General features: G+C 38.6%; 1 protein-coding gene across 1 annotated transcript in view; it reads left to right on the top strand.

The window, feature by feature from the left end:
- The window catches only part of LOC124620062 (nascent polypeptide-associated complex subunit alpha, muscle-specific form-like), a 59926-nt gene that overhangs the window by 32563 nt on the left and 12752 nt on the right, over positions 1–14611 (top strand). Inside the window, exons 8-9 of the mRNA XM_047146730.1 lie at positions 2229–4505; positions 5191–5326. Coding sequence (XP_047002686.1) covers positions 2229–4505; positions 5191–5326 — 2413 coding nt within the window. The remainder of the gene's footprint in view (positions 1–2228; positions 4506–5190; positions 5327–14611) is intronic.

Here is a 14611-nt window from a genome sequence, read left to right as displayed (position 1 = left end):
ATTGGCAGTTTTTTTGAACTGTGTTGTTGAACCAAAGTACTAACCAGCATTTAATTGCCTGTTGTTTAGCATGTTCTGCACTCCACTTTTAATAACATCATTGCTGTTACTATTTTCCTTTTGCTCAAACGAAAACACAAAGCAGCATGATCTGTGTGGCATATATAAATCTGACCTTACTGCACCAAGAATTTTTCAGGGCAGTTGTTTTCATATAATGTCTTTGTGCACAGATATAAAATGATCCCACAAATGATGAAGAAGATCAGTGATGGCTGTTCAGTCAATACCAAAAACTCTTAAATCTTGACAAGAGAAACAATTGTGCCCTGTTGCAGCAAGCTTTGGAATAATGAGAGCAACTGTAGTATAAATTTATTTGTTTTCTCTTTATTTGCCTTCAACACAGTGATGCTTTACAGTCGAAAAAATTGCAATAAATTGAATAATAAAAGCAGAGAGAGAGAGATTGTGGATGAAGTGTTGTTGTTGTCTTCAGTCCTGAGACTGGTTTGATGCAGCTCTCCATGCTACTCTATCCTGTGCAAGCTTCATCATCTCCCAGTACTTACTGCAACCTACATCCTTCTGCATCTGCTTAGTGTATTCATCTCTTGGTCTCCCTCTACGATTTTTACCCTCCACGCTGCCCTCCAATACTAAATTTGTGATCCCCTGATGCCTCAGAACATGTCCTACCAACCGGTCCCTCCTTGTTGTCAGGTTGTGCTACAAACTCCTCTTCTCCCCGATTCTATTCAATACCTCCTCATTAGTTATGTGATCTACCCATCTAATCTTCAGCATTCTTCTGTAACACCACATTTCGAAAGCTTCTATTCTCTTCCTGTCCAAACTATTTATTGTCCACGTTTCACTTCCATACATGGCTACACTCCATACAAATACTTTCAGAAACGACTTCCTGACACTTAAATCTATACTCGATGTTAACAAATTTCTCTTCTTCAGAAACGCTTTCCTTGCCATTGCCAGTCTACATTTTATATCCTCTCTACTTCGACCATCATCGGTTATTTTGCTCCCCAAATAGCTAAACTCCTTTACTACTTTAAGTGTCTCATTTCCTAATCTAATTCCCTCAGCATCACCCGATTTAATTCGACTACATTCCATTATCCTAATTTTGCTTTTGTTGATGTTCATCTTATATCCTCCTTTCAAGACACTGTCCATTCCGTTCAACTGCTCTTCCAAGTCTGTGTTGTTGGTCCTGTTCATTGTGAATACACTGAAGATACAAAATACTTTTGTCGTTGCTTTCTTTATCACATCTTGTTTGTACTTGATAACGTGGGCATTTCAAAAAACTAAACATATATCTGAAAAAGAGACGCACTGACATAATGACTTTTTAATCACCAGTTGTGGGTAAGTCGTCCGAGACATTGTTGGATAATACCAATAACTATTTATGATATTCTCAAGAACAACTTCTAAATGTTGAAACTAACGTTTTGAAAATGCTATAACACGGTTCGTGTCATTTACATTATTTGCTGAGTAAGTTGCAGTTAATGTCCTTTAAAGATGAGGACTTAATTTGTTTTAACACTTCATCATAGTGCACAAGATTGTGAAATAAGAATGTTATATGTGTGTAAATTCTGTAAGTCATAAACGTCTTAAATTACACTACAGTAATTGTGTACAGTAGCATCTAATACTGATCCAAACAGTCTAACACACACACACATGAATCAAAAGTCCAAGGTTTGATAGTAAACAACCAAAGAATGGTTCCACAAGGGGTAAAAACTGTGATTTTTACCATGATATTATCATTAGGGACAGGAAAAAATAGTTCTATTTTTTGCCAAATTCAGTATTATTTACTGGAAAATTCAGTGTGCTTGCTGTTTTTTTTTTTCCAAGTTCAGTGGTGTTAATTTGCCAAATTTTGTGGTTTTTTTTTTAATTACATTCTTGTTTTTAAACAGTTTTATACATTGCAAAATTACAAATTTAACAATATGCACTAAAAGTTACTGATTTCTCCTTATTTCGCCAAAAACTGCTAATTTCGTACAATTTTTAGCGTTACTGTTTTCACGAAATTTACTATTCCTAATTGTCACTTAGAAGCCAGAATAAAATCAAAACTTTGCAGAAGCTTTATTAGTTCTAAAAAAATAATAGTTTTTGTTACTTAAAAATGCAGCTATTGGAAAATAGTTTAATACATCTTATTGGTTTTTCTGTTCCAGAGTCTCAGGGTATTGCATCTTCTGTGAAACCAAAGCTGCGCCCTACTTTAACTGTGTCTGAAAGTCACGGACATTCTCAGGAGACTTTCAACAGTGGGGTAGTAAGGCAGAACTCTCCAGTGTCATCAAGTGCAAAACAAGTGGGCAGTGATTCTGTGATACTTAGTGATAAGCGCGGTACTGTCCCCCGCAAGGGAGAAGAACTGCTTACTTCAGGCAAGTCGAGTCCCACAGGTAGGCTTACAGTCACAGGAAAGATCTCAAATGATGTCCATCGCAAACAGAGTGCTGTGCATAGTGCCATAAAGCAGGAGAGAACTCGGTTTGTTGAGAATTATCTCCAGCAGAATCCTCTAGTTGCTAACTGCTTAAAGAAGCAGCATCGTGACCTTCCAAACTGTGATTCTAAACGCAGCTTATCTATCAAAAAACCTGCTGCAGATAGGTCAGGCACAGAAGAAAGGAACAATGTAATGAGAAGTGTAGTGACTGTCAATAGGGTGCAGATAGATGCCAAACAAGAGAATGAAATGAACCCCAGTATTCCCCCCAAAATTGCTACAACTCTTCCTGTTGGGGAGTTAGATGTATCGGAGGCCAAAGTGAAACAGAGGTTGCTCGAAGATGACCCTCTACCTCTTCCGAGAAAGCGGCCTCGGACAGACGCAGTTCTCACAGTGGTGTTGCCAGCTGTAAAAGAAGACAAAAAAGATAGTGATGTGTCTGTGGCTTCAAGAACTGCTTCTGCAGACAGTGATGACGGTCCACCTGTAGATCCAAGTAGTGAGCGACAGTGCAGTGTGACACCGACGGATGGAAGTGTGAGTCGTGTGAGTGGTGCTGACAGCCCTGCAGGTCCAGGGGTGCCAGGGGAACAGGGAAACACTCAAGGTGAGGACTCTGGTATAGAATCAATGGACGCATTATCAGAAAAAAGTCCAAACCAAGGTGAAAGCCCATGTCGTAAGGAAGAGAAAGATGGTGAGCAACAGCCATGTGCTCGCAACGATAGCAGTAAAAAGTGTTCCATACAACAGGTTTCTGTAGATTCTGTCACCACGATTACAGAAACACCTGTGGTCGAAAGGCGAGATGATGGGTGTTCTGAACAGTATCTTTCCCAAAATGATAGTCATAGTACCTGTACAAATACAGAACCTGAAAACAGGGTTTCTGAGAATCCAGTTGTAAGTCTTGATTCTACAAGCCCTGCACACAGCCCAGTGCCCCAAGATAGTTCATTGACTGATTCGTCTTTCTCTGGGTCCAACACTGCCTCACAAAATCAGGGAAACTTTACACCTGTGGTAGATAGCATAAAATCTCCAGAGTCACAAACGGAGCAGCAGACTTGCAGGTCAGGTATGCCTTCTGCTCAAGTTGAAAATAAAGATCCAGATGATGCGGATTTGTCTTTAGCTTTGGGAGAAAGTGACAACTCCAAACAAGAAGATGCAGGCAGTTCTACTGTTTTACCAACAGATCACCAGCTAGAGCCATCCAGTGGTGCAGAAGGAGAATTAGGGAGTGATAAGACTGCAGTTACAACTGATGCGGAAAGTTCAGTGGCAGTTTCTTCAGACGACATTGGAGTACCATCCAGGATGTCTGCATCTCCCACACGAGTGCCTGATCCAATATGTTCCCCAACGCCTGGTGATCCACAACCTGTGCGCACCACACCTCCCTTGTACACATATTCAAATCCAGAAAAACATCGTGAAGACACCCCATCACCGGCAGCACTGGGACCAGACGAAGAAGAGGATCCAGACGGTCCGCCAGTACCACGGAGAAGGAAGCGCCGACCTAATTTACCTGATGACCACGATGTTGATCCTTCACCAGAGGAAAGTCAGGTTCCTGCACCCATTCGTGGAAAATCGTTACTGGAACAACTTCTTGTCGAAATTCCAGGAGAGGGTGCAAGTGGTGAAGGTTTAAGTTCAATTTCAACGGCTGCAAGTCGAAGGGGCCCAGGCACACGTAGTGCACGACTAAGCAGACCACCTCCAAATGCTGCTGCGAGTCCTGGTTCTGGACGTACTGCAAACCTCGGGAAAAGGCGGCGCAACGGATCGGAGAGTGCTGCTGAGGAACCTCAACCACGTCCCGGAAAACGAAAATGTTCTGAAAATGCTGCTGAGCTCATTAAAGCGTGCATGGGTTTAGAGGACATTCCCAGCAAGAGACCATCTGCCAGCCTTGGTCCGTCTCACCTGTCCGTGCCTGACCAGATGCAGATCCGCAGGACTTCTGGCAAACCTCATCGGAGGGGTGAGTCGTAGCAACATACATTTGTGTTCATTACACAACTATAAGTGATACAATGATTCTGCTTAGTTTTGTTGATGAATAACAAACTTAAGATAAAGAATTAGTTTAAATTAAATTCTGAATGGTTTAGTTCAGCAAAAGATGAAGTTGCTGACAGGAAGATCTTTCTGCAAGATTCAGTTGGCGAACTATTGTGTGCAGTCTAGTTCAGAATTTATCAAGTTACCACCCCAGTGTTGGAATGTTCAGTCCCAGTATGCATTAGACACTTTTTTTATTCTTTGCATTAATTATCCTTCTCAACTTCATTTTTTTTTTTTTCTTTTTTGATTTGTTTTTGTTTCTTAACCCTTCTCCTCAGACTAATTAGCAGCATTAACCCTTGACATCACTTGTATTTAGTCTTGATAATCACACATTATTTGGAAGGCCATTTCATCGTAATTGTAGGTTTCTATTAACAGTAGATCACCAGTGCTCAAGATTTTCCTAGAATGTGCTGCCTAACGGAGACAAAGCACTGCTTCCGTTATTGTGCTCTTAAAGTGATCTAGAGCAGGGCAAAATAACATGTCTCAGTCCAACTGCAGAGTGCAGTCTTTGCCAGACTTACTGTAATTATTCTTACACATTTTATATGCATTGTGACTGCAGCCTTTAGCAAGTATAATGTTGTTGGATTCAGCTGACGTGGAATCTTCAGACGATGAACCACTCATTGAAATTGCTGGCAAGGGTCGAGCGCGAAGTGCCTCTGAGGAGAGGGCATCTCCGAAGCTGAAAAACAGAATAAATAATAAGACTCAGGATGAGGATAACAGGTATGTTACATGCTGTCCGTAATTCCAACGAAATTTGTGTATGTTAGGCTTAATAACTTAAAGGCAGTAATTTTGAAAATTATTGCACAAATGCTAAAATTACCAGCTTAAAAAGCATCAGCTTTTGGCCTTGTGCAGAAAATGTTAAGTTTCATCGTACCCGTCAGTTATTTCCTGTATGGGACCAGTTCTTTAATTTAATACAAATTAGTTTTAAATCCTTGATTTATCCTCTTCCATCTTTTTTTCTCTTCATTTTTCCTTTGTTGAGCTGCGGCAGGGATGAGTAAGGCTGTCTCACATCAGCTACAGGATATATTACTTGGTGTATCATTATTTGCTATCACACAGCACTAATTAAAAGAGATTGTATTTGACACCACTACCTTATTAGAAAACTGTCAGACATCCTTTCCAGAAGCATTTTATTTATATGATTGTTACTTCTTTTTTCATTCATAATTTCTTTGCCTTTTTTCCCTGTACAGTAGGTTGTAGATTATGTAATTTTTATTATTGTGCTGTGAATGGGGAAAGAAGCTTAGTACTAAGATATGCAATCAAATTGTGTGTACACGTGAAAGCTGTGGGATGTTCTGTACAATATTAATTGATGCTTTGTACATGACTCACATTATGTGTAATCTGTCGGTATTTGGAGACTGTTTATCAGAAACAGTAGAATATCATAGTGCATCACATTTTTGGTTGTGACAAATTAGAAGAACCTCATTGTAAACAGTTGAAAGATAGATCGTCAGGCATTCACATCATGACTAAAAATAATCGTATAGGACTTAAAAGTGATTACTTGTGATTCTTTCGAGAATTTGGGCTGCAACTTAAATTACAAACTTGCTTAGTGTATAATAATGGAAGTTTTTAACCTGTACCCAGAATTGCATGGAAGCTTTTACAAGTGATACATTAATCATGGGATGTGGTAATTTGCCTGAATTTTTCAGTGTTTACTCAGTTTTCTCAATTTACTGTCTGCTTTTGTTCAGTTATTAGGGAGGAACAACAGCTGAGCAGAAATCCTGATGACATAAGGCACATCTGTAAGATTGTTGTGAAAGTCGCCTTTCCTCATTCAGCTTAAATTTAGGTGATGCATGCTTGAGAAGTATAGATATCAAACAGTTTGTAATTGATTTTCAATATTTCACCACTATTAGTTAATAGTATCACTCATGTTGTCATTGAGTTTAGGTTGAGCAAGATTTTCTAATTTGTTTTTGTTGCAATGGGACTGCAGTGCCAAGAGATAAAAATACTATTTGGAGCCTGCCATTACTGATCCCTGTAGTTAAATTTATGTGTAATTTACATCTGATTCTATTACTGAAGACTAAATTAAAGAATAGATAAAATAAACAGTTACAGTGGAATAGATGTTTTATGCATGGGAAATCACAGTACCACTCTGGCGATATTAATCGCACAAAATTGAATTGCGAAGAAGTTTTCTGTTGAAACACATTTGTATAATGCAAGAAACAGACTAATTGTAGTGTACTTCATTAAAACCAAATAGTGATGAATTATGACAGACATTTCTATTGTGAAAAGTCATCGCTCTGGCATCAGTGCATCATGAACAACCCTAGAGGGAGATAAGAAAATATTCATGTCACTGCAACTTACATAGCTTACTATCAGAAAACAGTTTGTTTCATTAAACCTATTGTATTATCTACAGAAAAATTACAGCATTTTCTGTTGCTTCTCCTGTTTTTCACATCTTAAGACTTAAGCCCCTTAGATACTAGTATAACACATGGCATCCTGCTGCACTTTGCTGGGTGATAGCTAGTGGAAATATGTCGTCTACACGCTAACAAAAAATGTAAAATCCTCTTACAGTGGATTGTCTCCATTGCCTGAAAAATGGAAGATCAGCACAGGGGAGGTGGGGGGGGGGGGCAGTGATAGAGGAAAGTGACATATTTCATCGGTAGGACATACTCGAGTAGTTCATGTGTAAATTCATAGTATACTCAGATGAGATGGAGAGAAGGAAAAAATGGTAGATAGTATGTATGAGCTTGAAAACAAACAGAACATTAAGAGCTTAATCAAGAAACAAGATGTGGAGTAAAGTGCTGTAAAGGGAAATTACGGCCATCCTTTTCCCTTTTGGTTGCTGCCTTCTGCAATTTGTGTTTGACTGAATTCACATTGTGTGACACTTTGAGGTATACTGTGCATGTAGCACAGTACATGTTATCTATTTTCAAAATGCCACAATACTGTGCATTCAGTTGCACTTTTCAAGGCCAGAAGGTGGGAAAAACCTTTTAGGTTTCATGTTGCTGGCAGGGAAGATTTAAGATTTGCATACTAGTATATCGTGTAACAAAGAGCTGCATTGTTTTAACTTTAACAAATTAGTGATCAGAGTTGCTATGTGATGTTGAATTCTTGATGTATTGATGCTTTTTGTGTTGTGTTTTTGCAGAGAAGACAAGGTGCCCACATGAAACTTCCGTGATTTCCAAATGCAGTTAAAAAAAACTATGATACATAGGTACTTGTGGTTTGCAGCATCATGTAAAATAACTTTGAAAGATAGTACACTTCTGCGTGCACTCCTTTCATAACCAATAAACCACTTAGATATCAATACTCTATCTCAACCCGTGTGTGCTTAAAAATGTCTGAGGTAATGGACACTGTTTCATCTGCAGTGTCTTTCATATAACTCCACAGGAAGAGATCCAGAAGGGTTTTGTCAGTAAAGTGCAGTGGCCACTTTCGGTCCAATCCACCGCTGTGAAAGTGTTTGGTCTGGGAACTCACAAATATATTAACTGCATTGCGGTGATGCAACATCTTCCTGGAAGATCACATTTAGCTGAAGGGTAACAAGTTGAGGGTAACAAAATACGTAAAACATGCCTAGATAAACAGTTGCTGGTGCTGTTTGCTCCATGAAGAAATATGGTCCAGCTATGATATCTTTCATCAGTACACACCACACATTCATCTTTTCACTGTCTCTGACGCTTTCCCAAAAGCTGTGTGTGTGTGTGTGTGTGGGGGGGGGGGGGGGGGGTTCTGAATCCCGATGTAGACATTGTAGAAGGCTGCTTTGTCAGTGAAAATGGTATTTCCTTGACAATTGTGATTTTGCCCGATCCAGTGAATCCTTTTGGTAGCAAATTGATGGTGAAGCTGCAAGCCACTTCAGTTCTTCCATAACTTTAATTTTGTAATCATGTAAACTAAGTCATTTATGTGGTATCTTGTAAACTGTTAAGTGAGGACTTAGATCTCGTGATGCTCAACGAACTGACTTTTATGGGTTTCTTTGGAAGGTATCTCTGATTTCCTGTGCCATTTTATCAGATCTATGTTCTCTGATAGAACGTAACTGCCTATTTACGCTCCCAGTGGCTGGGAACTAGTCATATCAAGTCGTTATGTCTTGTGGCTCCCTTTGAAATTTGTGTCTGAAATTGCTGTGGATGGGAATGAGGATTTTCGTTTCCACATACCACACCACACATATGGTGCTCTCTCGAGGTGTAGGTATTTCTGGTAATTATCAAGCGGCTGAAGGAATTGACAAGAAAAATCTACACAAAACTTGAGTTGCTTTACATGATACCACAAACCACAAGTATCTTTGTCTCATAGTTGTCTTAAATTGCATTTGGAAATGAGGGAGATTTTATGTGGACATCCTATACAGTGTCTGACATATCAGTTTCACTGTAGTAGAGATGTGCATGTTTGGACTGTTAATTATCAAGCTAGTATATTGTGAATGCTTCGTGCTTAGGTGACACATCAGTGCAGAGGATACTGTTCATTACATGTCCATAATCCATGAGCCATGTATGGTTTGTGCAATACTGTGCTTCATTAAAACTTTCTGACATTAGTATAATGATAGATATAGTATATAATATGCTGTGTCTGTCTCACTAATAAATGATCTGACATTAGTATAATGATAGATATAGTATATAATATGCTGTGTCTGTCTCACTAATAAATGGATGCTTACAAAAGCATAGCAATAAGAAATCTGGCAGGAGAAAAACTTTTTATCTAATCTGTTAAATAAACCTTGCCGCTAGTGGAGCATGGTTTCTCTACTAGTTAAAGATTGTTGTTGTTACTTTCTTTTAATTTCATGACAGAAACAGTTCTAGATTTCTGGTGCTTGGCATGTAACTTTTAATTTTTCATTGTAAAATTGATGTTTTTGACATAATATTGGTTACCTTTCTTTCTGCTGATGCTGAGGAGTTGACATGATCAGTTTAAAGCTACCTTATGACAACACTAAATATATGAGTTTACCACTATCAGAGGAACTGTGAAATCTTATCGCTGTTGCAGATAACTGACAGTAGTGTGCAAACCAGAGTTTATCCTCCACACAAAAGATATTTCTTAACATATATTGATTATATTTGTTGCCAAGAATTCAAGATGTTCAATTTGAATCTAGTACCTTAGCATTACATTAGGCAGTGGAGTGCACTTCTTTGATAAAACAACTAAACATACTGTAGTGGTAAATGTATGAACACCACAGTGCCTACAACTTTCAACTTATATTGATTACATTTGTTGCCAAGAATTCAAGATGTTCAGCTTGAATCTAGTGCCTTAGCATTACATTAGGCTGTGGAGCTCATTTCTTTGATAGAAACAACTAAACATACTGCAGTGGTAAATGTATGAACACCGCAGTGCCTACAACTTTCAACCTGGCGATAATTCCTTATGTATATATGCATACAGGTACAGTGCAGTAAATTCGCATTCCACACCAAATCAAACCGACAATTGTTGAACAAGAATTCTCTTACACATGCAACCATTAAACTTAAAATCAGTGTTTGCATTAATTAAAAGCAGTAGCTTAATTAAATATCAGAGACATGTCTGAATGTATACAGGAGAATGACAGTAAAAAGTGTAGCAGTTTTTGGGGAAAGCCTCACGGGATTAGCCGAGCGGTCTAAGGCGCTGCAGTCAGGGACTGTGCGGCTGGTCCCGGCAGAGGTTCGAGTCCTCCCTTGGGCATGGTTGTGTGTTTTTGTCCTTAGGATAATATAGGTTAAGTAATGTGTAAGCTTAGGGACTGATAACCTTAGCAATTAAGTCCCATAAGATGTCACACACATTTGAACTTTTTTTTGAGGGGGGGGGGGGGGGGCTTTCACCCATAAACATTTTGGTGTTTGTACAAATTGTGTTCCAAAAAAATAGTTTGAATAAGTCATTCACTGAATTATGTTACATATAGACAAATAAATATAACTTTAAAAGCTCAAAATAATGAATTACAAATTTTTGAAGATCATCATTAATAAAATACCCAAGTATACTAGAGAACTAGACATTGAAGTATCCTCAAACTCAATCATTTTTAGTTTCTGTGTAAATATGAAGTCGTACCATGTATGTAATGTGGTTTCTTGGCAAGGTACTTTCTAGTGGCCGAATACTAAACTATCAGCACTGAAATGTGTATAAACGACGTTTTACTTTTTCAAATTTGTGGTCTAGGTTGTCTAGCGTACTCAAGATTTTAAGTTTTTCTCAGAATAATAAAAATGAGAACACATGACTTAATGCTTTAAGCAGGCACTCTAAATTTTGTAAACCTCTGTCACCAGTTTTGTAAAGGCCTCGTCGCTACTGCTGTGGAGGCCGACTTTCCACTGTTGTTATGGTAGGTCGTGTTTGTGCATTCATGAAACGCCTTCTGGTGCAGTACGCCACAAAGACCGTTTCTCCCTACCACTGTTACCCAGCTGTGCCCCAGGGTCAGGTAACAGGATAGGAGAATGAAGGTTCTACAACACTCCAACAAATTAGTAACAAAGTCACACAAATTAGTTAAAAAGGTTTACTTATCTTTGTGACTCGTTGAGTAATGATGTCTGCAACACTGCATGTAATATAACACAAAAAAGGCCCTCATTGGTAAGTGCAAATAATTGTAGGTAAACTTCACAGCACATAGCAAGTGCTATTTACAACTACTATCTGTTCACTTCTAAGAGTTCACTGAACGATGTTCCATGTCTTAAGTCAGCCCTGGATAATGATCTATAACAAAGTGGACGAGAGCTGCTCTTCTATCTTCCGAGTAGGCTTCTGTCCGTTGTAATTCGGTCATTGACGGATTGTACTCGGCCGGCAGTTGGACCTTCATCCTCAGCTCTGCCCATGGCACTGGTGGAACTTGCGCAAGTCTCTTTGGCACTGGCATCAGCTAACATTTTTGCGCCTGTGATGCTTTTGTCCTGGCTGTGTCTTGTTTAGATGACACAACACTAAATTATGGCTGTAACCATTTACATATATAAAGAAACTGATGTAGAAGATACGAAGCATTAATCTACAGCAGGTATAAAATTTGAAATTTTGTTCCCCGCCCCCTCTACAAGTGCAACGAGTTTGAGAGATACATTTTGTTGTTGTACAACAAGCATATGACATTGACAGTCATTAAATTCAATAAAATGAAGACAGTACACTGGTTCAGTAGTAGCTAGCCATGAGAAATGGTGTGTTTGCTCACAATAATAGTCTGTATCTTTGTACTCTTCAGGCAGACTTTACCACTTTGTATTTCACTCTTCTGTTACAGTCAAAATGAATCGGTGTAATTCAACGAGGCCATCACCCCATGTGCTATAATTGCATCCTCACCCTCTCTGTTATTATATCTCCTAAGACCAGGTCCATTATTGGAAATAGCATTCATCCTGTGTAACTTTGAATATATGGGTAGTAGAAATTTGAGAATTGAAATTAGAATTTGTTGATGAGTTGTGGGATGAAAATTAATTTGTTGAGAAACACTCTGTTCACTGAACATGTCAGGAATTGTTTACAGCATTTACAATGCTATAGTTCAATTAAAATGAGTTTGTGATTTATGTTTCTGTGAGTTGAGTGGTAGGGATCAGCCACTAGTGAAGCGTGATTCTTTTTGAGCACCACACACTCACTGTATTGTCCATTTCGTAGCTGCATGTAGCACTTTGTCAAACATGGCTGGCTGCATGCCAGCGGCACTGCCCTCTGCCACAGCAGTCTTGTCAGTCACAAAGGTTTTTTAAATAAAACTGCATATAATGTATCAGTTCCACTGTTATGAGAGTAAAAAGTACCGTCTTATTGAAGAAGAAAGCATTTTTGAACTGATGTTTGTGGAGTGTTCACTAAACAAACAAGTGCCTTTAATACCATTCCAGCTTTGGTGCATATTTTTGCAGTAAATGTCCCACCCTTGGACTTATTTTTCCTGCTGAGAAAGCGGCAATGTTAGCTTGAACGAGAATGAACAGCTGATTGTCCGAATGCATAGCCAGTACTAAAATATATTTAGTGAAATGTGGTCATAGGATTGGAGGGATAAATTAAATTAAGCATTTTCTGGTGGTACAGATAGCAGGTGGTATGCTCACCACTAACAGTTCATTGCAAATAGAGAATTTTGCTGTTTTGAACTATCACATCCTCTATAATGTTATCGGATACGCTGTCAGAAACTTGACTACATTCCCATGAGAAGTTTATTTCACTGTGTTAATCTCTTGCTAAATTCATCATTGTTAAGGGCACATAAGTAAAAAATAAACAAGGGCAATCAAAAGCTTGTAATGTGGTAGTATTGGACAGGCCAGGTTTGGAATACAAGCATTAGGGGTAGCAAAGGTAACTACTAATCGTATAGTTCAGACATTGAGCTGCAGCGCCAGGGGAATGTAAGAAAGACTCTCGTCAAGCTAGTGATGGAATTATCTGAATAATCAATAATGATCAAAGTATGTTAACCGTTATTGAGTTCTTTTCAGTCACTAGTAACTTTAACTTATAGGTACCAAAGTTTTGATGAGTGTAGCATTTCAGTAAATAACATGATTTCAAACTGATTATGTATAACATTTTAGTGAATCTGTTCTGTTTTCATAGGCATGATGGCTGTGAAATCAGTGTTGTCTGATAGTTAAGTTTGGCAGTGGCGCCAGAAAACACCAAATATTGATTGATGTGTCAATTTCGATCAATTCATGTACTCTCAGTAGCCACCTCACCAACAATGTTCTTGTAGTGTGCGTATAGTAATGCTGTGTTTGGGGGGGGGGGGGGGGTGTACCTTTATTCCTTAGATTTTAATGTATCAATGAAAATAATCAATTTTTGAAAATATAATGTGATTGGGTAGAAAAAAGATCTATTCACCAAGCAACGGCAGGAGGAAACACAGCTTTCGGAGTCAGGAGCTCCTTCTTCTGACAGAAGGTTTGAAGGGGCAAGAAGAGAGGTGAAGGAAAAGGTCTGGTGAGGTTTAGGAAATGGGAGAGTTCAGAAAAGTCGCTCAGAACCCCAGGTCAGGGGAGACATATTGGATGGGATGAGAAGGAAAAGCGATTGTTGGAAATTACTCAGGACAAGGTCTGGAAACCTGAGATCTAAAACGTGTGAAGACAGGATAATACAGAGTTCACACACACACACACACACACACACACACAGAGAACATTTTGCAGTAGTTAAAATTGCATAAAGCTAAGTCCGTTGTATGTGGTAGAGATGGAGGGGGCAGGGAAAAATAGACAGGTCAGAAAATAAAAGATATAGAAAACTAAAAGGGTGTGATGAAAGGAATTATTATTGAGAAGAAATTTGGAGACCAAAGAAATTAACATAAATGAAGGCTAGGCAATTTATGTTAATTTATTTGGCCTCACTATTTCTTCTTAGTAATTATTCCTTTCTTCATTTCCTTGTAGTTTTCTGTACCTTTTATTATCTGACCTGCCTGTTTTTTTTTTTTTTTTTTTTTTTTTTTTTTTTTTTTTTTTTTTTTTTTTTTTTTCCCCCTGTCCCCCACCTTACCACATACAGTGCACTTAGTTGTACGCTCTTATTAACTTGTGCACAATGTTTTGTGAGTAGTCTCGGTCTTGCATATCATCCTGTCTTCCACCTTTTGGACCTCAGGTTTCCAAATCCCTTCTGGTGCAATTCCCAACAATCAGTCTTCCCTTCTCATCCCATTAGCCTTTTCCTTCACCGCTTTTCTTTTCCCTTCAGCTTTTCTGCCAGAAGGAGCCACCAACTCCAAATACTCGCAAATTTCAATATCTTTATATGTGTTTTCCCCTGTGAGTAGATTTTTTATCTATCCTATTGCATTAGATTGTAATGTGATGGATTAGCAGTTTATCATTTATATTGTCAAGAAAGTAATAGGGACCTTTTTTCTAATGGTTGATATTGTTAACACCCATAGTGTCGCCA

This window comes from Schistocerca americana, chromosome 6 (genome assembly GCF_021461395.2).
Source record: "Schistocerca americana isolate TAMUIC-IGC-003095 chromosome 6, iqSchAmer2.1, whole genome shotgun sequence".
NCBI lineage: Eukaryota > Metazoa > Arthropoda > Insecta > Orthoptera > Acrididae > Schistocerca > Schistocerca americana.
Note: the sequence above shows the minus strand (reverse complement) of the source record. Positions and strands in the feature narration are given on the sequence as shown.